The sequence below is a fragment of the Epargyreus clarus genome, unplaced genomic scaffold (genome assembly GCF_041222505.1).
Source record: "Epargyreus clarus isolate Ecla_fem2 unplaced genomic scaffold, WU_Ecla_fem_2.2 ptg000018l, whole genome shotgun sequence".
NCBI classification, from domain to species: domain Eukaryota; kingdom Metazoa; phylum Arthropoda; class Insecta; order Lepidoptera; family Hesperiidae; genus Epargyreus; species Epargyreus clarus.
This window is the reverse complement of record NW_027332226.1, coordinates 13,248,668-13,276,537: the sequence shown is the minus strand read 5'-3', so window position 1 is coordinate 13,276,537 and position 27,870 is coordinate 13,248,668. Positions and strand designations below refer to the sequence as shown.

Here is a 27,870-nt window from a genome sequence, read left to right as displayed (position 1 = left end):
AGAGGACGAACCCTATCCAATTGCAGCGGGGAGTTAGACAGGGCGATGTTATATCGCCGAAGCTGTTCACCGCTGCGTTGGAAGATGTGTTCAAGCTGATGGAGTGGAAAGGTCTTGGCGTTAACATCAATGGCGAACACCTCACACACCTTCGATTTGCCGATGATATAGTCATCTTGGCAGATTCGCTGAGGGACCTCAGTAAAATGCTAGGAGACCTCAACAGTGCCTCACAACGGGTGGGTCTTAAGATGAACATGGACAAGACGAAAATCATGTCAAATGTCCATGTCACACCCGTACCGGTAGTTGTTGATGGCACTCCTCTCGAAGTTGTTGACGAGTACATTTACCTGGGACAAACGATCCGGATGGGTAAGTCCAACTTTGAGAGGGAGGTCACTCGAAGAATCCAACTCGGCTGGGCTGCGTTCGGGAAATTACGGAGTATCTTCTCGTCCAAAATTCCTCAGTGCCTGAAGTCGAAATTATTCGAGCAATGTGTGTTGCCAGTGATGACATACGGCGCCGAAACGTGGTCGTTTACTGTAGGCCTAGTTCGAAAGCTCAGAGTCGCTCAGCGTGCTATGGAGAGGGCTATGCTTGGTATTTCGCTACGAGACATGATTCGCAACGATGAAATCCGTAGACGAACTAAGCTTACCGACATAGCTCTCAAAATTAGCAGGCTGAAGTGGCAATGGGCCGGCCACATCGCTCGGAGGACCGATAACCGGTGGGGAAGGAAGGTCCTCGAGTGGCGACCACGCGTAGGCAAAAGGAGTTCAGGCCGCCCCCCGACCAGGTGGACCGACGACCTGAAGAAGACGGCGGGAAACCGCTGGCTTCAAAGGGCACGGGACCGGTTGGAGTGGCGCCAATTAGGGGAGGCCTATGTCCAGCAGTGGACCTGAAAAGGCTGATGGATGGATGGATGGATGGATTAAAATATCATTCAGTCAAAAAACTTAGTTCCATAACCTACATTGATTCAATCATAGAAATACGAACATTAGCTTGCGATTTTATCTGAAAGAAATTTAGACCACAGTTGTGCATTTTTCTTGAGACCTAGATATCTTCGAAGTAGAACTGGGTGCCACCATTTCTAAGATTAATCTGTACTGTATGAATATGCATGTGAGCTTAGAAGATGTCGGTTAACTTGAAATCACAGATTCTCCACCAATTTTTAAAAGTGTAGATGATTAACCTAGGGACTTCTTACGTTGGGGATCTAGGAGTCGATTCCTAGGTATGCATATTTTATTTTACGAAGTTTGCTGCGTTTTAGAAATTAATGCCTTCAATTTTACGATCAAGGAAAACGTCACAAAGTAACATTGCCAGCCTGAGAAGTTCTGTAAAAAATGTCAAACTACCGATTTCAAGTCTATTTTCCGAACTTGACCAGCATGGCGAACTTGGGGCTAAAATACTTTTACTCTGAGCGGAAATCCGTGCAAAGGATCAGATGTGACTTGATGATGATCATAACACTTCACAGAGGCTGACAGACAATTTGTTGACAGATGTGGACCGACGAGCTGTTCGCGCTGGCGTACAACCTGAACCAGTTCAACAACCCCACCATCAAGTTCCTGGAGAAGCTGCACACGAAGATCGTGCTCAAGGCCGACAAGTCTGGCAAGATTCTCGTCAAAAAGTAAGTGGTTTTTGATTTCTTCTTTAACTCGGTTTAGACAGAAAGTGTTACTTTTATAAATAGATCTTCTGCTGTCTTTGATATCGCGTGCGTTTATCATATGCCATTTCTTTAGTATCGACGTTGTTTTTGCTAATTTGACATTAAAATGTTGTGATATTAAAGCGACATTAAGTTTAAGATACTTTAATCAAAGTAAAATTTTGTGTGATTCTACATCGAAAGCGTTAGCGTAGTAAGGAATATTAACTCTCGTTCGTGAATATCTTCTACAGAACACGTTACGTATTATTCCGGAAATTTGCCGTAAATCCGCTATGTATGTGGAACTACCTTTTGTCCGGGACTTGGTACGCGTTGACTGGAATAATAATGTGACCTGCGATAATTTTAGGGACCACGTTAAAACAATTGGCCTTTTTATCAACTTTCACACCTACGGCTCTAATTTGTATAGTACTAAAGTAAATATATCTCTCTCCGTTTTAGCATTAATACTTTATTTTCTTTTATATTTTATTTTGGTGAATTTAACATTTTTAGTCCTTGAAATATTAAATAATGCTTGAACGGGATTTATTAATAGGAATTCGCTGAACTAATTTCCTGAGAAAGAGATACAGATTTGCTGAACGAATACTGAAAATTATAACAAATCGATTGGTCCATAATAAATCAGCGTTAGTCAACGTGTTTTATGGCGATAATGGTCTTTCCATAAAAGTTTCCTGCTAAATAATGGCCAGCTCTCAGAAAGCCATTCAAAGTACGACGTCAGCATCCCCAAGTCATTTGTATTGTGTATGAGCTTTGCCCCGCGGTTTCACCCGCGCTTAAAAGTGTAAATACTCTGGATATAACATAGGGTTTTATATTTTTCCTACGGAACCCTAATTCTTTGTGTAAAATAACTGTAACCTTAATTACTCCTTATAATATCCCTATATAGTTATCCCTATATAAGTTAACTCCCAGTGAAAGTTAAAATAGGCTCCGTCGTTTCAGAGATTCGCCCGAACAAACAGACAGACATACAATAAATGTAATAATTGTTTCTTTGTCATAAGTATCCAATATACTTTAATATTAATATAAAGCCGTAATTTTGACATTACAAACAGGAAATTCAATTTTATTTATTTGTGTATACAATAATGGGTTTTTGATGTAAGTATCCGATACACTTTCATATGCCATTAGTACAAAGCTGTTATTTTGTCATTACCGACAGATAGTTCAATTTTATTTAAATGTATAGTTTATCGGACTCCCCGCTGCGTCCAGTCCGGTTTTAACCATGTGTCGGTTGCCACGAACTGCTTCTGAAGGCACAAAGGATTCCCAATATCCAGTGCAGATACGAACGTACTAATCAATAGAAAATCACGAATTTACATTTATCAACAGAAATGTACTCGTTAATGAGTTTGATACAGAGATTAATCAACGTAATGCTGCTTTTAATTATGGTTCGCGATTAAAAATAATAAGTTCCAGTTGTGGAATATTTTTGGATTAATTAATTTACAGTTTTAACTCGTTACTTTATAGTGTAATACTATAAAGTCCTAAGTGACATTTTGGTTAATTAAAGCGCGTTATGAACAATGCGTTTAGAGTTAATTATAGAAGAGATTAATTATTTATTGTTGAATGATTACGTTCCTTTTTACTGTCCGTAGTAATGGGGACTATATTAAAACTTTGAATATTTTGTCGTTCATAAAATTACATGAATTTAATTTACAATCAATTGTAATATGAATATTCTCTTTTAATATTATTTTATTTGTGTAGTTAAAGATTTGCATACAATATTTGAAGGTTCTACCCCTTTTTGGTTCGACTTTTCCGAGGCGTTCCACCTTAGTCCTCAGGGATAGCGGCGCATCTGTGGCCGACCTCAGATAGGAATATCTAATCCTATCTGGGGTTGATTATAGATGTCAATGGGCGGCAGTAGCCACTTACCATCATGTGGACTGCATGCGCGTCTGCTACTCTTATGTAATAAAAAAAAACATAGTTATGTCAAATGAGGCATGTTTTTTTCAATTGTGTTTTCGAAATACGTCATTAACTTCCGTTTACGAAACCGTTTATAAAATTGCGAATGTTTTTCAGTTTCAACCGACGGTTTTCGCAAAGGAATTCCGCCTACGAAACTCTTAATGCAAATCAAAATAGTGAGTACTCATTTGTGTGGAGTATAATCAAATCGCTATTTCGTGGTTAGTAGTGACGTGGTTAGTCGTGAGCAGTTATTGGTATATTTCTTGCTAAGTTGTATGTTGTGTAAAATTTGGCTAGATTGATTTCTTTTGTATTTTTGCCCTTCCAGTATCGCGTTTGTATATTATTGACGATTATTTATTTACCTTTGGAGTTTCATGGTAGCTTTATTTGTTTATAGCTTCCCTACATTGAATATATTCCAAAAAAATCATAGCTTATAATATTATAGCCACATACAATTTAGACGAATCTATCGACATCTCATGTGTTAAAATCTGCAAATACTTTTGGGTGTCGGGCCTGCTAAAGAACGTTTATACCTATATAAGCTCGAAAAACATTACCTCCGCTGTAGGAAGTGTTTAAAGATAAAAGTGCACGTACTACTGATCTTGTTCGTTGGGAAAATCAGATCTATCAGCTGGCAAGGGACCGCGGTATTAAAACTCATTGAGCTTTTCAGTTGCAAATCTGTTCCACATAATGAATCTCTTGTGGAACTCGAGCTTTTATCTGCATTTCCTTTGTGATGTGTTTTTGTATTGTGTTCGATTAAATTTGATTGTGTTTTTTAAGATTTCCAGCGATTATATGAGTACATTGATGGTGTAATATAAACCATTTAAGTTATAGGTACATTTATCAGTAAATCTGAGGTGGCAAAGTAGGTAGTAAAATGTTCATCGTGTAAGTTTTGCATTTGTTCCGTAAATGCATTGCATGGGTTCTTTCAATTAATTCAAATAATGCATCAAAAATTGTTCATTGTTCTGGTAACTTTTAACAAAAATATTACAAGTTCATTGCTGGGTTTCAAAGTTACAAAATTAAGTTTGTTGGTAATACACATGTAAGCTATTTAAACAAACCTATGGAATTCCAGTAGTAATATTAAATTTCGAGAAGATTCTGGTCAAGGAGAATCTCGGAGCAACCAATCGAGCTTCTAGGAAGCACTCCGTCCGAGTTTCCGACGCAGCGTCCGAGTTACAGCGAACAAGATTGTTTACTCGGTCTCTTCGGTGAGATTTGGATGGCTTTTAGACTGAATTTCCCTTGGATTGGCTCGTGTTAGTCACTTTGAAAGTCACGGGTAAAGAGAACTTAACAACAAAGCCAAAAATAATTTAAGTAATGTTGGTTTTGGTACATAGTTCTGAAGTCTGCGCTCTATATATTTAGCTGGATTTCGACGTAAATAGTGTCTCAAATATGAGCGCCGTGTAAAGGAAAGTTGATTTAAACTTACCTACCTATGTAAATAGTATTATTAAATTCAGAGAGGATTCCAGTCGAGAATCTCGGAGCAACCAATCGAGCTTCGAGGAAGCACTCCGTCCAAGTTTCCGACGCAGCGCCCGAGTTACAGCGAACAAGATTGTTTGCTCGCTCTCTTTGGAGATGCTCTGCACAGCGCACGGAAATTCTTCACTGTGATTTGTATGGCTTCCAGGCTTAAGTTATCTTGGATTGGTTCTGTATTAGTCACTTTGAAAGTCACAGGTCAAGACAATGTAACTACAAAGCAAAAAATAATTTAAGTAATGTTGGTTTTGGTACATAGTTCTGAAGTCTGCGCTCAATATATTTAGCTGGATTTCGACGTAAATAGTGTCTCAAATATGAGCGCCGTGTAAAGGAAAGTTGATTTAAACCTACCTACCAATGTAAATAGTATTATTAAATTCAGAGAGGATTCCAGTCGAGAATCTCGGAGCATCCAATCGAGCTTCGAGGAAGCACTCCATCCAAGTTTCCGACGCAGCGCCCGAGTTACAGCGAACAAGATTGTTTGCTCGGTCTCTTTGGTGATGCTCTGTGTAGCGCACGGATATTATTTGCTGTATTTTGCAAGGCTTCAAGACTTTATTTCTGTTGACTTGATTCCTTGTTTATAGGTTTTCTTTGCAGTTTTAAATTTATGTGCGGTGAAATCGAGTATAAAAGGGTGATTTGAATCCAAAGTCGCTTTTAGTAGTCGGTCTTTGCAAAAGTTCACTTAAAAGCTCCAATCACGACATTTTTAACTGACGAAAAAAGAGTTGTGTTTGGAAGTATTAATGGAGAAAAATATTCATCCAATGTGACAATAATTACCGAAATATTATAAAATCAATAAATCTGAATGCATGAAGCATACAGATTTACTATCAGATTTAATATGATAACTTAGACGAATCTACGCTTAACAGTTATATGTTATAGTTTACCAAGCCGTTTGAGCTATAAGGGTGCCAAAAATAAAACATACAAACATACGCTCGAATAACGTTACCCTCAGCGGTCGGTAAATATGTTTTCAAAATAGAATGATGCATGTTATTGTACCTATTAAATTTTATTCGTAAATCACAGGTCAAGGCAATAAGTTTAAAATTGCGTCTTCTTTTCAAAACAACTTTTCACTATTCCAACTTCATAAATTTAGAAGATCGGATAGTTATCACAATGTAACATAAATCCATTGAAAGTTATTTTAATGTAACATAAATCCACTGAAAAGTTATCATAATGCAACATAAATCCATTGAATTGCGACGGGTATTGTAGTTGGGGAAATTCAATTCGGAGGCTTCAATTGTGCTTCGTCAAAGCAGTAGGACCAAGTTTTCGACGGGGTTTCGACTGACGGCGAAGTCTGTTTGCTAGCAAGTACCAACGTTGCTAACTTTAACTAATTATATGCGATTCGGAGTACTCGGTACTTAAGGCCGTACCTACGTAAGGTTTCCCTATTCTTTTTCCAAAAATACAAAATCTTCAACAAATCGCATATTCGCACATATTCTATTATTTTTTAAATTGAAAAAAATTCCATTTTTAACACGCTTTTATTAGCTTCAGACGTATGTATGTTGGTATGTTGGTATGTTAGTATGTAACGGAATCTTTCAACATGATTTTAACCCCCTTCAAAACGTCGGATTAACTCGAAATTTGGCATACTTATTAAGGACCGATGACAATTCAATATTTTAAACATTAATAGTTTTGTACCATTGTCCTTATCAACATCCTATGGATTAACGATTTTCGAGGCGAGATTTTTCAAACACCTTCAGCAAAGTTCATCGCAACTTTAGATTGCAAATAATTATTGCTATTTAGTTTCAATACGTAACTTTTATATCGTGATTTTTAGTTTAGAAAATAATAATGTTGTTGAAACATATCTATAATGCCCTCTTGTAGAATGATTTTTAGGATTCCGTACTTAAAGGTTAAAACGAAACCCTCTGCGGTCTGTTCGTCTGTCGTTGGGCTTTATCTCTTAAATCGTAATAGATAGACACTTGATTTTTTTACAAACGATGAATAATGGTGGTCGCTATAACGAGAAATACTAAAAATTAATAAATAATTATAGTTCAAAAAACTAAAAAACACGCTTTTATGATAAAATCAACTAAAAAGTAGAAAATAATTTTCAATCTAAGAATCAATTAAGGAACAGTAAATAGTATAATTGTGGAAAAAGTGTGGGGTGCTCCATTTATCAGGTTCGAAAAGCACCCCACACTTTTTCCACAATTATACTATTTACTGTTCCTTAATTGATTCTTAGATTGAAAATTATTTTCTACTTTTTAGTTGATTTTATCATAAAAGCGTGTTTTTTAGTTTTTTGAACTATAATTATTGTCAAAAGAACATCAGTCACATGTCATACGGGATTTCGAATCAAAATTTCTCTTACAATTACAGATGTATTTTATTTGCTGATATGTAATAGTATTACAGCATGTTACATAATTGTGTTCATTCAATTCGGAGGCTACAATTGCGCTTCCTCAAAGCGGTGGTGGGACGAAGTTTTCGACGGGGTTTCGACCTACGGTGGAGTCTGTTTGCTAGCAAGTACCAACGTTGCTAAACATGTTAGCTAACATTTCTGTTTGTTATGATTTAACTAATTACACGCAATGCGGAGTATCTGCTACTTCAGGTCGCATATGTTCGGTCTTCGAATTATATTTCCCTGTTTCGTTTTCTATTCGCCGGGAATTTCTAGCCCTGGCAGCACGTAGTGCTTACTTTTAAAGTTAATTGCACATTAGATACCAATTATTGTAATGCGTAACGTACATCGTGAGGGAGAAAGCTTTATACTTGGTGGTGAAGGCGTAACCAACTCTACAGGCATCCAGCGCTGTGGGCTATGGCCTAATTTTTTTAATTGTTTCATAATGATTGGAATGAAGGAGGTTACATTTTGAATAGATCTCACGTTTCAATGAAAGGATCTGGAATTGTGGATGCGGCTCACTTACATAGGTATGAGGCGACCACATTTTTCCTACGTATTGGTAAAACATTGTGATCGCTTTCCATTACTCTTCTCTGTATAGAGTTAGGTTACATTTGAAATTGGCAGTGAATGTCACCAGATGAATTCTTTCATGTGAACGTTTGCTACTCCAATCTTATAAAATATGAAACTTATAAATATAGAAGTTGAGTATTGCTACATAAATTTAAAAAAGTTTGTAATAGTCAAGTCACGATATTTTCTTGATGTCATTAAATTTTAATTGATATTAAAAATATCCTGAAAACTTTGGCTATAAAGCGACGAAAGCTATTTGATGTAGTTTCGCGTAAATAGCTCGTAACTACCTGCGGTCCGGTATTCAGTGCCTCCAACCTGTAAAACCTTCAAGTCACGTACGCTCCTCGAATTTAATATCCGTTTTATTGAATGGTCGGTTTCATTCGTGATACGTCACGGTCGACCATCCTTTAGTATGGGTGAGGTGATTGCTTAGAAAATTGCAACGATTTAATGCAACTCTTTTAGGAAGTCACTATTGGGCATCTGTATCTTTAGACCACTGCGTATGGTTTGAAGAGTACTCAGCAACTCTTCTATGTGGATGGGTGGAGGAATCCGTACAGTGTTAGCACCCAATCTCGTGTCGAATGTTTTTAAAACACTTATTTAAGTAAAGTTTAACGTGGTTTCCAAAGTCCGCAAACTGTTTGAAACTAAAACTATCTTTGCACTAATGACAAACAAACATAAAGTTATGCTTGTTTTCTTTTAACTGTAATAAGCCTGTATAAGTTAGTAGTTAGTGTGTTTATTAACCGACTTATGTTTAGTTAGTATATTTTTAAGTGAATCACTTCTTAGTAAGTAGTATTCGAGTTAATTTAAATAATTCCGAATCTGATACAAACATCTCGTCGATCTTTTAGTTTCAAAAGTTTGAGAAACTCGCAGAGCGCAATAGTTTTGTGAAACTAAAGCATTTTAGAATAAAGTTTCAAAATAATTCACTTTCACAGTCCGTGTGAAATACTATAACAGACATTTAAATTAATTTTGTTTTAATATAACTTTTGTGTATTTTATATACAAACTCTCATCTTTCGAAGTCACCGGTATACATATTTTTATAAAATGAGGAAGCAACCTCTACTACCAGTCCACCTTTTCTGGTCCACTTTTATAACATTTACTTTTTAGAAATATGGAATTAGCGAACGAGCATGAAGTCAAGTCTACTTGATTGTGAGTGTCTACTGCCGCTCATGAACATCTCTTCATCAACTTCTTCATCATCATCTTCATGAACATCAACTTCAGATAAGATTAGAGTTTTCTCTGCCGTAGGTCATAAATGAGTTGCTATCCTTGAGAACTAAGTAGGAACGCGTCGGATAAGTGTCTTCCATACCACACAAATGTGAATCTGTCCTGTCTGATTAAATTCAGATGAAGTTAACTCTATATTCCCACCACTTAATAGTTTTGAAAACTTGGAGCGGAAGGCGCAATCTTGTGCTTTGTCGAAAGCACTTTGACGTAGACCTAAATTAATTTAGCCCCCACTTTGCTGTTGCTTTGTGATAATGTATAAAGGGTGCGATACTTAGTATCGTCTTATGTATAAACAGTTGGAGAAATATGTGGAAGTGTAGTCTTAATTAGTTAGTAGTGGTGGGGTAAGCTTCAGGCTTTGCTAGGGTGAGGGGAGAGAAACTTGTCCAGCAGTGGAGTATGAAAGTCGTTGTAGTAATTTATAATAGGATGGTTGGGTTGAAACTGTGATGGCTTATTGATTGAAATTCGTGAATTCAATCGAGGGGCCCTGGGTCTAATCCCAGATTTTGACAGAAGAACCTCTGATTTTTCGATAACTTATGTGCATATTATAAATTGATTATCATTTGCATTAACGGTAAAGGACAATTGTGCAGAAATCGGCATACCTGAGAGATTTAAAAAAAAATCTCAAAAATATGTGAAATCTTCCAATCTACATTGGGTTAGTACGGCGGAAAATGGCATATTTTCTCTCCTTTTGAGAGAAGACCCATGCCTAGCAGTGGGTTAATAATGAGTTGATGATAATGATGAAGATGGGTAAGCCGAGATACTAAGCACTCCAACTTATGCCGTGACCACGATCCATGCAACTTGGTCGAAATATTGGCAAAAAAGAAATAAAAGACCCGCATATCATGAGTAGGTATCCGTTACGTAGTAAAATTATACATTCCAACTTAGTTTCTAAGGCCAACAATCGTAATTGACCTGTGGTGGACCCCCTGTCTTATTTTGATTTATGTTAACTGCAGGTGATCGCTCCATTACATAAAAGTACAAAACAAATGCTCCAATTTGTCTTGGAAGTTATAAAGGAAAAAGTGAATTTCCCGCTGTTCACCTCGCTAATAATGTTTTGCGAAAATGTTTGCCACAATTTTTCTCGGCAAATTCTAAAAGCTAATCGCTTCGGGTTGGAGCAATTCTCCGTGCAGAAAATACGCTTGTGCAATAGTTTCCTCTTTCTATTGTTTTAATAAAATAATCCTTCTGTTGTTTCGCTCTACCTTCGACGCCGTTTTCGCTCTTTGCAAATTCTATGTGTAATTGTATCAGACGTAAAGTGTATTGTTTTATACTGTCCTTTTCTTTTCTTTGAAAGGAAGTTATTATAGTAAGTCTTTGAAATGAGAAAGATATCAGACTCATCGTGATCTTCTATGAACCAAGAAGCTACATAATATGTCGTTTAACTTATTGATCTCATAAACATATTGCCGTATAAACAAGGGGTACAATGTATTTGACGGTGAATTGCGAAATAACTTCAACGTCAAAACAAATAAAATAATATTATGTGCTACTTTGACGAGTGTGGTAAACCAGAGAATCTTGTACAAGGCGTTCTAACTTAGCTCTCAAAGCTAGCAGTGCATCTGTAGCCGCAGCTAAGCAATTCAATGGCAGGGACCCTTTTCAATTAAGGCTGTTACTCCTTTTTAAAACAGTGATAACCTAGTGGTTAAGAAACTCGGCCTCGATCGAGAGGTCCGAGGTTCAAATCTCAGGCACACTCCTCTGATTTTTCAAAAGTTATGTGCGTATTAGAAATTAATTATCACTTGATAAACGGTGAAGGAAAACATCGTGAGAAATCCTGCATACCTGAGAGATTTATAAAAAAAATCTCAAAGGTATGTGAAGTCTACCAATACGCACTTGGCCAGCGCGGTGGACTATGGCCTAATCCTTCTCATTATGAGAGGAGACCCGTGCCCAGTGGTACAGTATTGGGTTCTTGATGATGATGACTCCTTTTTAACCAATTGCGGAGTGTAACGTTATTCGAGCATTTGTATATGTCTCGTTTTTTTTCTTTGCCCTGCAGCCCAAGCTGCTTGACGAATTTTAACATATGTGGTGTCGTTGAATTTTTCTTAATTGTGGGCACATGCATATATTTTTAAACAGTTGTCTTTTTAGTTTTATAAATAGTCTCCAGTTTACTTCGTTATCATAATAAAAGCTATAATAATGCTCCTTATGTCACCGGTGTCTTGTATTACACGGCAACGACTACGTTTATGTACTTTGCTGGCAGGGGGCCGTAATTACTCGAGACGATGTAATCACCAGTGTACTGTGTATTCCAATTAAGGCTTTCAAGTGTTATGTATGCCTAGTCCAGTCAATCTAGATCTACTAGGTATAATACCTCTCTTATGGGAGATCGTGTTGTTAGCTATCATAGCGTGTTGGTGATGTGCTGGTTGATAGATGTTGTAGAACTTTGAGAATAAATTTTGGGTTCTCGGGGATATAAGTGATTCATTCTCGGAACTTTGACATAGTCATAAAATAGAATGGAAGTCATATGAGACTTTCAGTGCTTCTGATGTGGCCGGTCAACTAAATCAAGGTCCCCGTTAAAATAGACAATATCGTTAGATAGATCGGAAATTGCCCGTTTTAACATTAATATTTTGTTTTGTCATATTGTAATGTTATTTTAATTAAACATTAATAATAAAACATTGTACGACCTCTTACAAATAACACGTCGTGCATTTAGAACTCACGATTGTGTATGTATTTATTTATTTTTTTTTTTTTTTTATAATATAAGAGTAGCAGACTAGCATGCAGTCCACCTGATGGTAAGTGGCTACTGCCGCCCATGGACATCTGTAATCAACCCCAGATAGGATTCGATATTCCTACCTGAGGTCGGCCACAGATGCGCCGCTACCCCTGAGGACTAAGCTGGAACGCCTCGGAAAAGTCTGTCTCCGTTACCACACCCTTCAAACCGGAACACAGCAGCGCCTAACACTGATGTTATTAGGTAGAAATAGGTGTGGCGGTGGTGCCGCCGGAGTCGAACCATAAAGGGTTCTACCACCTTCAAGAGGTATTATTTTAGAAATTCGCATCCTCCGTATACTGTGATCATATTATCCTAATGTATCTACTTTTCAGCCTAAAATACTTGTCCAAGTCTTTGAATTACAGGATTACTTCGTGAAGTTTAATACAACTTAGGTACATATAGAAATTTATTCAATTGCTGAACTTTCTTATGGTAAAGTTTTACCAACATTTTTCTATTAGCATCTTTAAACATTGTCATGGACCTAATCTGCTTTTACAAGTTTGCAAGTTTTTATTTGAACTTCTGTTTATTTTAAGACTTTTTGTCCAAGATATGATATTTTGATTTATTTTGTATATTCCATGCTCTTTTGCACACTTTAGTTTTATATTTGAGGGTTTCGTAAGAGTAATGATATCAAATCTCCAAAGTGGTAGAACCCATTGTGGTGGTGAAAACTCCGGCGGCACCACCGCCACACCTATATCGGCTTAATAACAACAGTGGTATACGCTGCTGTGTTCTGATTTGAAGGGTGTGGTAAGGGAGATACTTTTCCGAGGTGTTCCAGCTTAGTCCTCAGGGATAGCGACGTATCTGTGGCCGACCTCAGACAGGAATGTAATTTAAGGAATTCATTGATATATGATATAATGGATGTTAATATATATTATATTGGACGACCCGCGTGGCGGAGCGGCCACCATACCGGTCTGACGCGCAAAGGGTCCTGGGTTCGATCCCCGGCCAGACAGATGTCTAAATGATGAATTTAGACTTCTGTTTCTGGGTCTTTTTTGCGTGTTTGTTTTGTTTGGTTATGTGTGTGTCCATGGCACCCACGACACAGGGAATCCTAGTGTGAGGCTGTGAGTGTAGAAAGCGTTTATATAAATTGACTAAAATAATTATAAATAACGTAAACCTTTAGCTTACATAATAGAGTCATGCGCGTGACCTTAGTCGGGTTGAGTAATAATAGCTGAACTTTAAGTGATCTAAATAAAGAGGTCTAAAAGGCAACACTTGGCCTGCGTATTGGTAAATTTAATTTACTAAAATTAGTCCCTAGGCTTTGGCCGAAATGTTCATAATTAAATTTAAGAAGAGATAAATTATATAAAAATAATTAACAGATAGCAATCTTGTGCAGAACGAGGGCAGTTATTAGTTTACGTGTGCTCAGATATATCTGTGTGGTCTTAGTTCTTGAACGGGTGGATCGACTCAAATGCGTTTTTTTTAATTAATTTATTTTGAAATCGTTAAATCGCAGACCACCAAGTACATCGAGACAGTGTACATACTTAGCTATGTTACGAGGACATTAAACAATAATAGAAATACTTTTACTACTTAACCTACTACAAATAAGATTTTATTCCTACTCAAAATTTTCATTAAACTATAGACTAGTTTAATGTTATACTTGAACAAAATAGTCTAACAATAGGTACATCTATTAGTGTATTACTGATATATTCAAATTTTAATAACAGCATCAAAGCTCGTCATCAGAATTAAAATTCAGAAAGGGTGATTTTGTGTTTACGAACATTTAACGGGTACAAATTAATGCATCGTCATGATTTCTAGAGTGAGTGTCGACACTGGCGCGCTCTAGCCGTCAATGTTTGCTCTACGAGACACCGTTGCCTCTCTCATTCTATTATTAGCCATCGTTGAATGCGATTTGTTTTCCGACGTCTGGGTGTCGAGTGATCTTGAATGGAGAGTCCGGGAGAGTGGCTTTGTTAAGTGGATTAAGGTTTCTGTGTATGATTTTTAGTGATGGAGTGCGGGAACTTGGACGTTTGTTATTTTGTTAGTTTTTCATGTACGGTGAAACTGAATCTTATGGGTTAAGACTAAGTTCTAAATGTAGCACATTTTTTGCGTATGAACAAATCAGGTTGAGTTACTTTTTATATTTATAAAACCTTTCCTTGTATGTAAGTCGCTATTACTAGATCGACTTGAATGAGACTTTTACGTCTTAAAGTGATTTTATGCCTTAAAACCTAGCATTTATTTTATCTAAAAACATTACATCTAGGTTATTGCAAACAAAATCCTGAAACTATCCAAAATTGTGGTGTTGCTACTTCTGAGGACTAAGTTGAAACTCCTTGGATAAGTATCTTTCCCTTCCCATTAAAATCGGAACACAGCTGCACTTAATACTGATGTTATTAGACAAAAACACATAGTAAGCTACTACTCCCAAGTCAATCTGTTCTGCCTTACCTTTAGTTTTGGATAACGAAAGGTAAACTAATATAAAATGTATAATATTTATAACATAAATAAGTTATCACGTAAAAACGCTACCGTAGCGCGTACTCCGCCGAACTTCATTCGCCGTCCATTTACAAAATAGACGCAAACTATATTATCGTCGTAAAAGTGTCCAAATATTTATAAACGCGTTACAGCAGACTTTATAAAGATGGACGGCGGCCGACGGGAATTGATATTGCCGACGTTAAAAGGGAAAATATCTATTTGACCCGTATATTTGAGTTTATGCGTTATTATCGTTACATTCCACCGCGAGTAATATATTATGGACGCGTCGGAGATAACTCTACGCTTAATGGATAGCCATGGAGTATTCACCATCGCTATTCCAACGATGATTATATTCGTAAGGCTGACCGTAGCGTCAGCGCGTAGCGTACCGGTAGGCGGGAATTATGACAGTAAAATAATAATTATAATGATAAAATCACATTTTAACGACAAAGTGAAAGCAATTGGCGTATGCGCATATTAATGCGGACGAGTTTTTATTAGCATATGTAATATTATTTCATATTGATATATCCGATGTTAGTGGGGACAGAAAAATAGGCATGACATTATTTTTTGATTAAGCGAGATAATTTTATATACGCCAGACTAAGTAGTTACGAGTATGCCTGCGGAGTGACCGTGCGCCGTCAGTTTCAGTTCTGAGCTTGCATATGTACAAGATGTTGAGAAAATTTCGATGGCGTGATTCAGAAACATGTAGCGGATTGTAGCGCTATCTTTGATGAGTCGTCGCAATTTAAATACGAATGAAATTATGTGTAACAATATAATAATACATCACCTAACTTTAAAATTATTAAAATCATTTTAAAATTATGGATACGAAGACGCAGTAAAAGCCTAGTATTAATTTATAAGACAGCGTACATTGTTTCTTCAAACTTTCTGTATGTTGTAAAACTCCAAAGCAAAAGTTTCGCTGTAAAATTCCCTCTTAAAATATAACTTGGTATTTCCTTGAAGATATTTTGTACAAAAATGTTGCGATGTCACGAACGGAATAAAGGATGAATTTCAGTCCAGCTTCAAGCAATTCTTGTTGGCTGATTTTTAAAGAAATATGTTCAAAGTATGACTTTTATTTATTATATTGAAGTAGGAAAGGAGTTTTTTTTTTATGTACTTAATATAGGAGTAGCAGACGAGCATGCAGTCCACCTGATGGTAAGTGGCTACTGCCGCCCATGGACATCTGTAATCAACCCCAGATAGGATTAGATATTTCTACCTGAGGGCGGCCACAGATGCGCCGCTACCCCTGAGGACTAAGCTGGAACGCCTCGGAAAAGTCTGTCTCCCTTACTACACCCTTCAAACCGGAACACAGCAGCGCATGCAGGAGTATGCAGTCTACCTGATGGTAAGTGGCTACTGTCACTCGTAGTCATTTGTAATAAACCCTAGATAAGATCAGAGTCCTACATTAGGTTGGTCACAGGTGCGTTACTAGTCTAAGGACTATGATCAACGCCTAGGATAAGTATGTGGCCCTCACCAAAACCTTCAAATCAGATCGCATCAGTATGTGCTTTGATTTGAAGGCGTTTTTCTTTTCCGTTGATAGTTCCGTTGTGGTCTGACTGATTGATTTTTGCCTTATAATGGAATAGGGAATTGTATAAAAAGTTAATGTGTACCTACAGAAATCTCGATCATACTTTATTTAAAACTTACTTAGAATCACTTAGAAAAATTAGTAATATTGAGTCATTAGCCATCCAATGTAATTAATTATTAAGCATATTACTAAGGAAAGTGTCTTAAATATTATAATTCATTTATAACTCAGTACAGGGATTTCTATTCTAAGAATTTTCTTGCATTTGCGAAGTTAGTTAAAAGCAAAATATTGTTTTAACTCATTATAGATAATTCTCGGAATCCTGTGACGTGGGGCTCACGAAAGTGGCACCATCTGTTTTCCTTCAAAGTCGGCTATGCATTGGCGACGGATTTTGTCTTGCATTTGTGTATATAACGGTAACAATTGCCGTCACTTGACTTATTTACTTTGCAAATGAGCATGAACCCATGATGATGTGGGGAAGTTATCACCGTGGCGGTTCCGGGTGCGATCCCTGGCCGGACACATATCTACATGATGAATTATCTTTCTCTGTTCGTCCTGTTCTTTAAGTTGTTTTTGTAGTCATATATCCATGGCCAAGACCCAGAAGAATACTAATAGGTACGTGGGGCCATGGATGTAGAAGCGTTATGGAGTTCACTTGACAAATGATTGCTACCATCCATTGACATCAATACTCCACTAAATAGGTTTAGAGTCCTATCTGACGACGTATGTCTTTCTCTTACCAAGTTACCACACTCTTAAAAAAAGTAGAACTTAATACTGCTACAGAAGTAGATACATTCACGTCACGAAGGTAACAATGTCATGCAAAATTCTCTGCGATAATATCAGATTTGGATCGCGATCGGTATCGAAGAAACGGTATCTGCTGTGATTGTCTAGTATTGACACGAGTTAATATTGGCTTATAAAGCGAGAGGCGGCACCTCGATCACATCGCTGATTATGTCATTCACATAGCGCCATTGTCCCGGTCTTATTCAAAGTTCGCTTGTTAAGAGTTTTTTTTTATGAGAGTCGGAAATGAGATTAAAGTATACCTGATGGTAAATGATCAGTGCTGTGGGCATCTGTGGGTAACTCCAGATAGCACAGATTCTACTACTACTAGATGTCATTGTTGTCGTAATATTCTTGGAAATGATAAATCAATTATCTTTCATATAGGTTTCAGAAAAATTACGTTTTACACAAACTGACTCCATTTCTATATTCAAATACAATTATTCGGGTCGTGGATGTCATGGACACTTACGAAGACGAGAAAATAAACAATAACTCAGAATTATACTACATTCTTGCAATAAATAAATTTCATTTCATTTAATATCACGATTAAGATATTGCCTAGATTTAATGAACCCGAAGTCCTTAGAAAAGCAAATAGATAGAATAACTGGTCTGCTATAGGGGTAGTTACTTTCCTAAAAGCAATATTATTAATACTATATTTTTTTGAAAACGTAACCTTATTTCTCGTTTCAACAAGACTGTATTTTTTGAAATACACAATTAAGGTATAACATAAATTATCGGGTTAAAATTATATATCATTTTTATATATATATTTCTTATGTGCGTGTGTATGTCACTGAACTCTTCCTAAACGACTGGACTGATTTTGATTAAATTTGTTGTGTGTGTTCAAGGGGACTTGAGAATGGTTTAGATTCATAATTTAGTCCGTGGGAAAAGGTTTTTTTTTTTTTATACATTTTTAATTCGTAAGTAGTTGTGGATTTTGCAATGTTTCACATTGGGTTGCGGGCGAAGCCGCGGGCACCACTAGTCTATAAAACAGTATTTATTAACTGCGATATTAACAGGAAAACTGTTATCGTACAAAAAGGCATTTCCAATCACAACTAGTTATATCGTGCGCGCTAATGAATACGTTTCAGCTATCGGTGATTGAAGTACGCTGGTTTAATGGATATCAGTAGTTTAAATGGGAATATTAATAAATGTTGTTGATTAACGTGTAATGTTATATTTCCTCTCCATGTTGATTGATGAAAATGTGTTATAATTATGTAATATCATTATATATTTTAATGATATGTAATTTTCTTGTGTTATATGTAAATGAAAAATTCGCCGACGTTCATACATTATTGTTCCAGTATTGGGTACAGATCTTCTTTCATAATGAGACCATAATTCACCATGTTGGCCAAGTGCAGATTGGTAGACTTCACACACTTTTGAAGCTATTTCTGAAGAACGTGCGTAGGTTTTCTCAGAATGATTTTTCCCCGTGAAAGCATGCTACAATTAACTTATAATACGTACATTATAAATTAATTGTAGCATGCTTTCACTTTTTCTTTGAAAAAAATCAGACATACCTGAAAAGTTTGGGATGCGAAACTTGGACTCGATTAAGAGGCCATGTTTCCACCACTAGGCCAACACTACGCTTAAATATCGTACACTGTACATTGGACAGCTCTTTAAAAAATGATCACAAAAGATATGTGAATTCTACCCATCTCTATTTGGTCAGCGCTGTAGACTACGGTCTAATCGGTCTCACTCTGACACGAGACTTGTGGCCTAAATATTTTCCATCTTAATAATTCATGATAGGTATTTCAGTTCAAAAATATACCTCAAGTAGTTAATTGTTTACAGGAGATCGCGTAACAGTAATGAGTGTGTTTAGCTAACATTTGTTTTGATTTGTGTATATTGTTCGCTTGTTTGCAACGTAGCAAATCACTCGCGTTCGAGATAAAATCTTCGTGTATTATCAAGGTTACTCAAATAATGTGAAGTTACTAAGTTTTTTTTTGTGAATTTAAATAAATTTGTGAAGTTGTTTGTGGGCGAATGACATTACTTTGTTAATGAATAAGTATGATTTTGTCATATTCTACGATGGGCTATTTTAATAAATAAAATTCGTCGTTTGTAGGGTAAAGGAAACATCCCATTGTCTTCTGATTACAACTAATATAGGATCAATCAACTAGGTAGGTCTAGTTAAGCGGTTACATACTGGTCGGATACTTTAACTCTGTCGGGTTCGTCCCCAGCCAGGCATATATTTAAATAATGATTTAAAATTTATTTTAGGCCTGGGTGTTTGTGTCTGTGGCACCCACGAGGGAATCAATTAATGCAATTTAGGTGTAAAAGCATTAAATCATCAGCGAGTGGCCTTATGGAACTCTTCATATTATATTGTTATATAAAACTGGCACTTACCATCAGGTAAATGTCACGTTCATTTACTATCTTCAAGTAAAACAACACAATTTACATTTATAAAGCTAAACACAAGCTTGTTAAGTTATGGCCAAGATTATCTTGAATGTTGTCTAAAATTGTTATAGTAGAGCGCTTTGACTAAGTTTGCAAAGTCTTTGTGAGGACAAGGCTAAGACTACAAAGCATGTTTAAAGCTTAAGGTGCAGGAATCTAATGAAAACGTCGAATGTATTAATGCTTTAGACCACAGACTAAATAGACATGTTGAACAGACATAGACAAATATACCTTCTCTATGGACATGTATTTAAACTTACCAAACGAACCTTTTCAAACGTGGTAGAACCCTTTGTGGACACTACCGCCACACCTATTTCTGGATCACAGCAGCAGCGTGTTCTGTGTTCTGTTTTAAAGCGTGTGGTAAGGAGACGTACTGTTCCGAGGCGTTCCAGCTTAGTCCTCAGGGGTAGCACCGCATCTGTGGCCGACCTCAGGTATATATCTAATCGTATCTGGGGTTGATTACAGATGTCCATGGACGGCAGTAGCCGATTACGATCAGGTCGTCTGCATGCTCGTCTGCCACTCCTATATTATAAAAAAATCGAATCTAGTATCAATATTGTAGCATTTGCAGTAAATTTTTGTAAAATAAATTTATATCTAGTGGCCTTCATTGTGAAGCTTATCTCAAATGCCGTCTGAAATTTGGGACACATCCTACGCTCTAAGTAGGTTTCCTAAGTTAGCTTTGTAGCCGTTTTACTCAGTGCCGTGCTCCGTTGATCAAAAATCTGATTTAGCCTTTTCAGCAAATATTTGAAAGAGAAATAAAATTGTGGGCAAGAGCTTACGTAACGCAGCCGGCATTGACGGCAGATGAAATTTCGGAATGAAATGTTTTTTGAACATTTTGAAAGGGGAATATTATGGTAGGAATTTCGGTTAAATTTCTCAATGCTTTTGGAGCTTTGCTCAGCTACCAGATTCTTGTTTTGAAGTTTGATTAACACATTTTTCTGGGTCGAAATAGGTATTTAATAATTCTGATTTTAAGTGGTCGGTTGCAAACAATTCAGTCTTGACCTGTTGCTGGTCACATCTTAGTAAGGTCTGGATATGGTCATATGCTTGACGATGTGTATAAAAATTCAAATACAGAATTTTTATATTCGTATAGTCCCTACTACCGGTCCCCTGACCGGTCTCTTCTCAGGGTGAGAAAGTAGCCCACAACCGCAGCCGACGTAACCTTAATAATTCATTTTCTTTACGATATTTCTTTTACCGTTTAAATAAGTGATTATTAATTAAAGTTGTTGAAAAAATACTGGGAATCGAACCGAGGACCAAGGCTGTCACTGCTGACTTTTATATTCAACAAGTATAAAATTGAACCTTCTTATTTGCGTATCAAATCAAAATTAAGTACCGCTAATATGGTTGTCATTGCAAACACGATTAACTTTATTTAACCTTCTTTCAACACTAAAACTAGCGTTCTCATTCATTACCTAATCGTCCATTTTATTTAAACTGTCTGATAAAACAATAACGATTGTTGTATAAGTATAAGAATAAGTTATACGTGAAAATGAACCATTAGATGACTTGCAGTTATTAGAAAAATAAAAACTCGACTTAAAAGTAGTTATAGTATAAAGTTACTCCCACGATTTAGACGATTCCAACTACACCTCATATATTTAAAATCTTATAAGATCTTTGGGCTGACGGGTGTGCCAAAGAATGAGACATACATAAATATGCTCGAAAGACATAAACGGACACACGTACAGACGGGTAAAAAAGAAAAAAGTGGAACAAAGTTATCTTTCGAAGCTTAGACTACAAGATTATTAGGAAAGTTTCCCCCGCAATCAATTATAATCGATAGGTAGGTACTTTGGGATGAGAAGCGGGATCGGTATCATAAAATGCCACGATGATGAAAGTGTCAGCAGAAAAGAGGATTTCGAAAATTATTTTGAGGGATTCTCGGCGTACTGAATGAAATGCAGATTACTTTTAACTGATTTCCAAGTTTTCAGCACGATCTTTTATTGTACAGTAGGTATCTTTAGTGACGTAATGAATATTCGAATTCGTATTCACAAGATGTGTGGCGAATATATTTGCCAAACAAAATTAGAGACATTTAAATTATATACATATGTAATTAAAATTATTGATTCTTTGTATTTTGTTCTTGTTAGGGTCATTAAAATATTATTAAAGTAACAATTAAACTGATATAAATGTTTGCTCCAATATTAGTGAAAATTAAATTGTTATTATTGATGTGAAACATCTATAGCCGCACGTAAAACCGATTTCTGGCGTGGCGACGCATGCCGCATGACGCTATACGATGGTATATATATATACAGTCTATATGCAGTAGTGTGTACGGTGTGGCGACGCGTCGCCATGCGCAATCGAATTCAATAAATAGTCATCGTTATCTGGAAAAAATCGTAATATTTTATTTTATCATTATGACATATTTAGTTCCTATCACAATATGTTCTTTTCTGCATATTACTTTTACAAAATAATGTCGATGTTTCACATCTGCCAGGCGTCCCGTGACGGCTCACATTTTTTTACTTTCTATCGTCACATCACTCGTAGGAACCTATGCCCTTAGGTCCAAGTAGCTTATAGGCCTCTCAACCAAAGTGTCCGAGTTTTAATAAGCCTCGAACATCCGTATATGTTTATTACTTTGGTGGCAATGCTGGACAAGATTATTTCCTCGCGACCAGGAGGCCTGAAGCATAAATCACCACTTTGCTTCCTCCAATGCGTATTGGCTTATGCAAGGTGTTTCGAACACACATGAAATGTCTTTTACTATTATCATCTTCAACCCAACCTATTCCACTGCTGGGCATGGGTCTCCTCATAGTCCACCGCGCTGGCCAAGTAAGTATTGGTAGACTTCAGATACCTTTGAAAACAATATTTCTCAGGTGTGCAGGTTTCCTCAAGATGTTTCCCTGCACCGTTTAAGTAAGTGATACTGAATTTCTAATACGCGCATAACTTTAAAAAAATAAAGGTGCGTGCCTGCTGGGACCTCTAGATCAAGAGGCTGAGTTTCTTTACCAATTGACCATCACAGTATAAAAATCATAATAAAAATTGGACATTTGATACAAGGGTTACTTGTATCATCGTGTTCTACCCACGATGTCTAACAAGAACAACCTTCAACAACTCTGACAAGAACAGGAAGAGCGGTGTACCTAAACCTACATAATTTTTCTTACGTAAATCTGGCCTCACTTGAATTTCTCAGAAAATCAACCCTGATTTTGCCTTAAACCGACTTAAGAGGATAGATACTTGGATAACTAACTTGGATCGTATGTAACTTTGTATTACGAAAATTATGTAGTAGGTACTCAGCTACTCCTAGATAGTATCTACTTTACTTGAAAGTTAGTTTGGCTATGTGGTACGTCATGTACTCACAATAAACACAAAAAGTTCATAAAATGGCTCAGTGTCTTCATAATATTGTAAAAAGCCATAGGATTTTTGTAACTGGTATGTAATAACATCTTATAGCTTGTCTATGAGCTGCATTGTTATAAGTGATAACTAATATTGTAACGGCGAGCAGAATGGGGCTGCGAGGCGAGTAATTGGTTGGTGGGTAAATCTGCTTTCGTATGTTTGTATCTCCAAAATTCAAAAACTAGTTGATGGATCGACTCTTCTTGCAAAAGTTACATTTCTATGAAATTGTGTTTTTATATTCAATCAATTCCGAAGTTTCCTGGGGAATATCAGACTCAGTCATAGGAAAGCCAAGTACATTATGAACGTAAATGAATTGTACGTTTTGACTTCATTGTTTGGCAATTCAAGTAAACTTTAGAGCAGAAGTGGACAATGTCCTTTACAAGTACGTAGGATATTTGGGAAGCTTAACTAGTGTATTATAACATCTCACATGTATCGGTAGACCCTGCATTGTATCAAGTAATAATGTAACGTCGTTGCGCCGCGTGTGCTGTGAGATAATTGGAGGCGAGCAGAATGGGGCGGCGAGGCGAGTAATTGGGTGGGGTATTGAGCTGAGACTTGCACCGTGAGATATCTCTTGTAGGTAATCTTTGTTGTCTACTAATCTACCTACAATGGAAGCGCATAGTCTACAGGGATTCTCCATCTTTGTTCGTTGCTTTTGTTTTGTCGTGCGACGCTGTCCTTTTAGAAGATACTTTGTGTGACTCTAGCAGATATTAGATTTACTTTGTTATTCAAGTTTCTTACTTTAAAGGATTCGTGGGGAAACAGAAAAATATATATGTAACACTAATTTATGAGTGCCTTCTTTTATGAGAATATTTTCCAAATTGAGTTGAATTTTAAAGTCGTGTGCATCTTCATATGGTTCCCTTAATATAATTTCGCGACGCCTCAGGAGTTCCTCGAAGTCATGACATGCAGCTTAGGAACCCCTGTTTTCTTGTAATCATACGGGGTAGTTTGTTAGTTTTTTTAGTACTTTCAATTGCATTGTATTTTTAGAACTTTGTGTGTGTTGCGTTTTGACTACGACATAAGTAATGTGGCACATTTTTCTTTCAAACTTCTCTTATATATTTATGTTGTATTAGAGTTTATAATATCCGTTGTACCATTTGTTCTCTAAATGAAACATAATTTTTCATTTTAATTGAGTACAATAATGACTCTAGAAGGTTTTCCGTTTTTTAAACAGTATTGTGGTTAGGCGGAAATCAAAATAATGAATTCAGGTGTATTTTTAGGTTTATGCGTGTTTGTGTTCCTGGCTTATGATATGTTATCATGGCAACATAATAAACTAATAAAATTTTAATTTTATTACGTGCAACGAAAATTTTACGTTGGTAAAGTCCATAAACGGCTGGTTTACGTGTAATACTTACATAATGTCAACCCTTATCTGAAATAGTAATTTACCAGTACAAAATTGTTATTCTATTTGTGTTAAACCTCTGTATCGATTGAATTCTCCAAAACCACGCATACCACCGTCCCTGGAGCCAATTTACACGGGAATATCGGCAGCTAAATGCATTAAAGAATGCTGACCGCATTCGGATGGTTAACTGGGATTTTCGAAATATCTCCAATAACATGTTACATTGTAACCTACCTTGTTTGCATAATATAATGTAGATTTTATTAAATGCTTTCTTTTTCGTAATATACTTAAGTTTTTTAGTCCTTTCCTAGATTTACCTTTTTTACCCGCGCTTCGGAGCGGTCCTCACAGCGATCTGACTTGGAAAGGTTCCGGGTCCCAGTGAAATTTATTTTCTAGACGTGAGTTTTAAATTAAGTTAAAATTAGATCCATCATCCAATTTATAAAAGCCTTCATTATTTTGAAAGCTATACCGAAGAAACTTTTTCATTTCTATCGCATATTTAAAACTATATAGGCTAGTATATTTATGTATTTGTTTTAATCTTATTTATAAATAAATACTTAGCGATTCGCACCTGGGTGTTTTGGTGAAGATTTTCCTCAAACGTCACACTGTAAGATCATACTACATAACCACATTTATCTCGAGATCTGAATCTTTGATCTTAACCACATCGAAATGAATCGATTTTTACGAATCCAATGAAAACGTGTTAGTAAATAAGTAGTATTGTTGTTTATCATTTTAATTTTTTATGAATGTAAGTACTCCACGGGGATGTTCATCTTCTGGTGCGTTTCCGTAACTACGAAGTGGAGACTACGGTATCTCCTGCCTGTCGTAAGAGGCGACTAAAAGGGGGCTTCCGGGGTTGCGGGTGGCAAGAGTGGGAGCTCGAACCGCCCAGCCAGCGGCCCCGGGAAGGACGGCGGTATGTGTGGTCGCATACCGTCGTACGCACCAGACGGTGTGGCGAGTGCCAAGCTCACCTGGGCGGAGCCCGACGGGGCAACGCGCTAAGAGGGCTCCGGTTGCGTTCCTTTGGAGATCCCGGAGCCCTCTACGCAGCGCCGAGGACGGCCACCGGGGGGGTTTTAGTGCGGTAAGAATCCCACATAACCCTACATCGCTCCCACAACACCGGGTACCTTTGGAAGGTTTCCCCCCTCGTAAACAAAAAAAAAAAAAAAGTACTCCACGGGGATGTTCATCTTCTGGGTGCGTTTCCGTAATTCAAAGGGCACGTTAAGTCATTAGTCCTGTTTATTAAATTTTTAATAATAATATAATAATGCTCGTAAAATTTTGTAGAAGTCTTATGGGCAGGACAGTAACCTCTGATATGGGTATGCTACTACGGCGTAGAAGGTCTACCAATACGCCTCATACCTTTCATGCCGTGCCCAGAATTAGTTTTAAAAATGCCTTGTCAGTAGTTTCACGAGCGGAGTGTGACGTGAATCCCTAGAATTAATTATAGAATACAATTGCACGATAAAATTGATTCTGAAGCGCAGCCTCTCGGCCGGGTACCTACTCAAAGGCTAATAGTAGGTATTAGATTGATTGGATCCAAGTTAATTATCTGTGGTATCGATCTCCGCGCAGTTGAATGGTGCACTGAGGAGATTTGATCGCCCTTCGATTCTAGACGGATTGGAATTAGTAGGTTTACTCTAGACTAAGAAGGAAGACATTTGCTTAACGATTTTTTTTTATAGTATATAAGTAGGAAATGAGAATGCTATCTATTTGATGGTTGCTACTGCTGCGCACGAACATGTGTAATCTACCCCAGATATCTAAGATTAGAGTCCTTTTTTTTTTTTTGTTGACGAGGGGGAAACCTTCAAAAGGTACCCGACGCCATGGGAGTGACGCCGTGTTATGTGGGATTTTTACCGCACTAAAACCCCCCCGGTGGCCATACTCAGCGTTTCGTGGAGAACTCCGGGATCTCCAACGGAACACAACCGGAGTCCTCCTAACGCGATGCCCTTTATCGGGCTCTGTCCTGGGGGAGCAATTTACGCTCCTCTCACATCTCCTGGTGATTACAGCGATATGCGACCACACAAAACCGCTGTCCTTCCCGGGGTCGCTTGCTGGACGGTTTGAGCTCCCACTCTTGCCGCCCGCAACCCCGAAAGCCCCTTTTAGTCGCCTCTTACAACAGGTAGAGGATACCGTAGCCCTATTCTGGTCCCGGCACTACAGGGACAAAGATTAGAGTCCTACCTGAGATTGGCTACGGATGCGTTGCTATTGAAATTAAGTTGCAACGCCTCGGATAGGAATACCTCCCTTACCACACCTTCCAAAAGTCGAGTACAGCAGCCCTTGACATGGCAGTTATCGGACAGAAATAGGCTTGGAAATAGTGCCACAAAAGCTCCTACCACCTTTAAATACCTTCTTTGCGATACTTATATACTTCACGTCCACCTACCTGTCTTTTGGTCCATGGAGCAAAGAAATAAGTCTACAGCGAGTACGTTACCAGGATCCATTTATTATGGATCGGGAACAGATGTATTCAGAACGGGATTCAAGTCGCGTGCGTGAGCAGACTCCATTACCATACGTCGCGTCGCCTCCACATCTGTCGGATGGAAATATGTATGTGAAGTGTGTACCTATATACCACCAATTTATGACTCCAATCTAGTTTGGGATTTAGATGTCACGAATAACTTTTATACGGTAAAATTCTGTATTTGTTTGACATATTAAAGTTGTTTAAAAGGTAGTATAACCCTCTATTTGATTCTGGCGGCACCATCACCACACCTATTTCCGCCTCAAAATAGCAGTATTAAGCGCTGCTGAGTTCTAGTTTGAAGGGTGTGGTAAGATTGACATTCTGGCTTAGTGCTCAAGGGTAGCGGCGCAGGGAGAGGGGTACTCGATAAAGCGAACATGATTATCGTCACCTCATTGCTGTTTCACTGTTTGGAACGGGTCTCCGAATAAGGAGTGAGAAAGGTCTTAGTCCAAAGTCCACTGCACTTACCAAATGAAGATTGGTTGATTTCATAATTCTCGTGATTTTTAAAGGACTCTGAGGCTTATAGCTTTTCACCAATTAAGCGAGTGATAATTAAATATTATGTGCACATGATTTTGAATCCTGGACCCCCGATGAGAGGTCGAGATTCAAAGCATCTGGCTATCTATGCTACGTGTAAATAAACTTATAATTTACAAAATGTGTTTGAAATTAAAAAAAGATATTACGGTCTATACGGCTATATTCAGATTTATA

The 27,870-nt window shown here is 37.3% G+C and overlaps 1 protein-coding gene across 1 annotated transcript in view; it reads left to right on the top strand.

The window, feature by feature from the left end:
- Nucleotides 1-27,870, top strand: part of Plc21C (Phospholipase C at 21C) — a 125,878-nt gene that overhangs the window by 62,816 nt on the left and 35,192 nt on the right. The window contains 1 exon segment of the mRNA XM_073082927.1: nt 1,533-1,666. Coding sequence (XP_072939028.1) covers nt 1,533-1,666 — 134 coding nt within the window.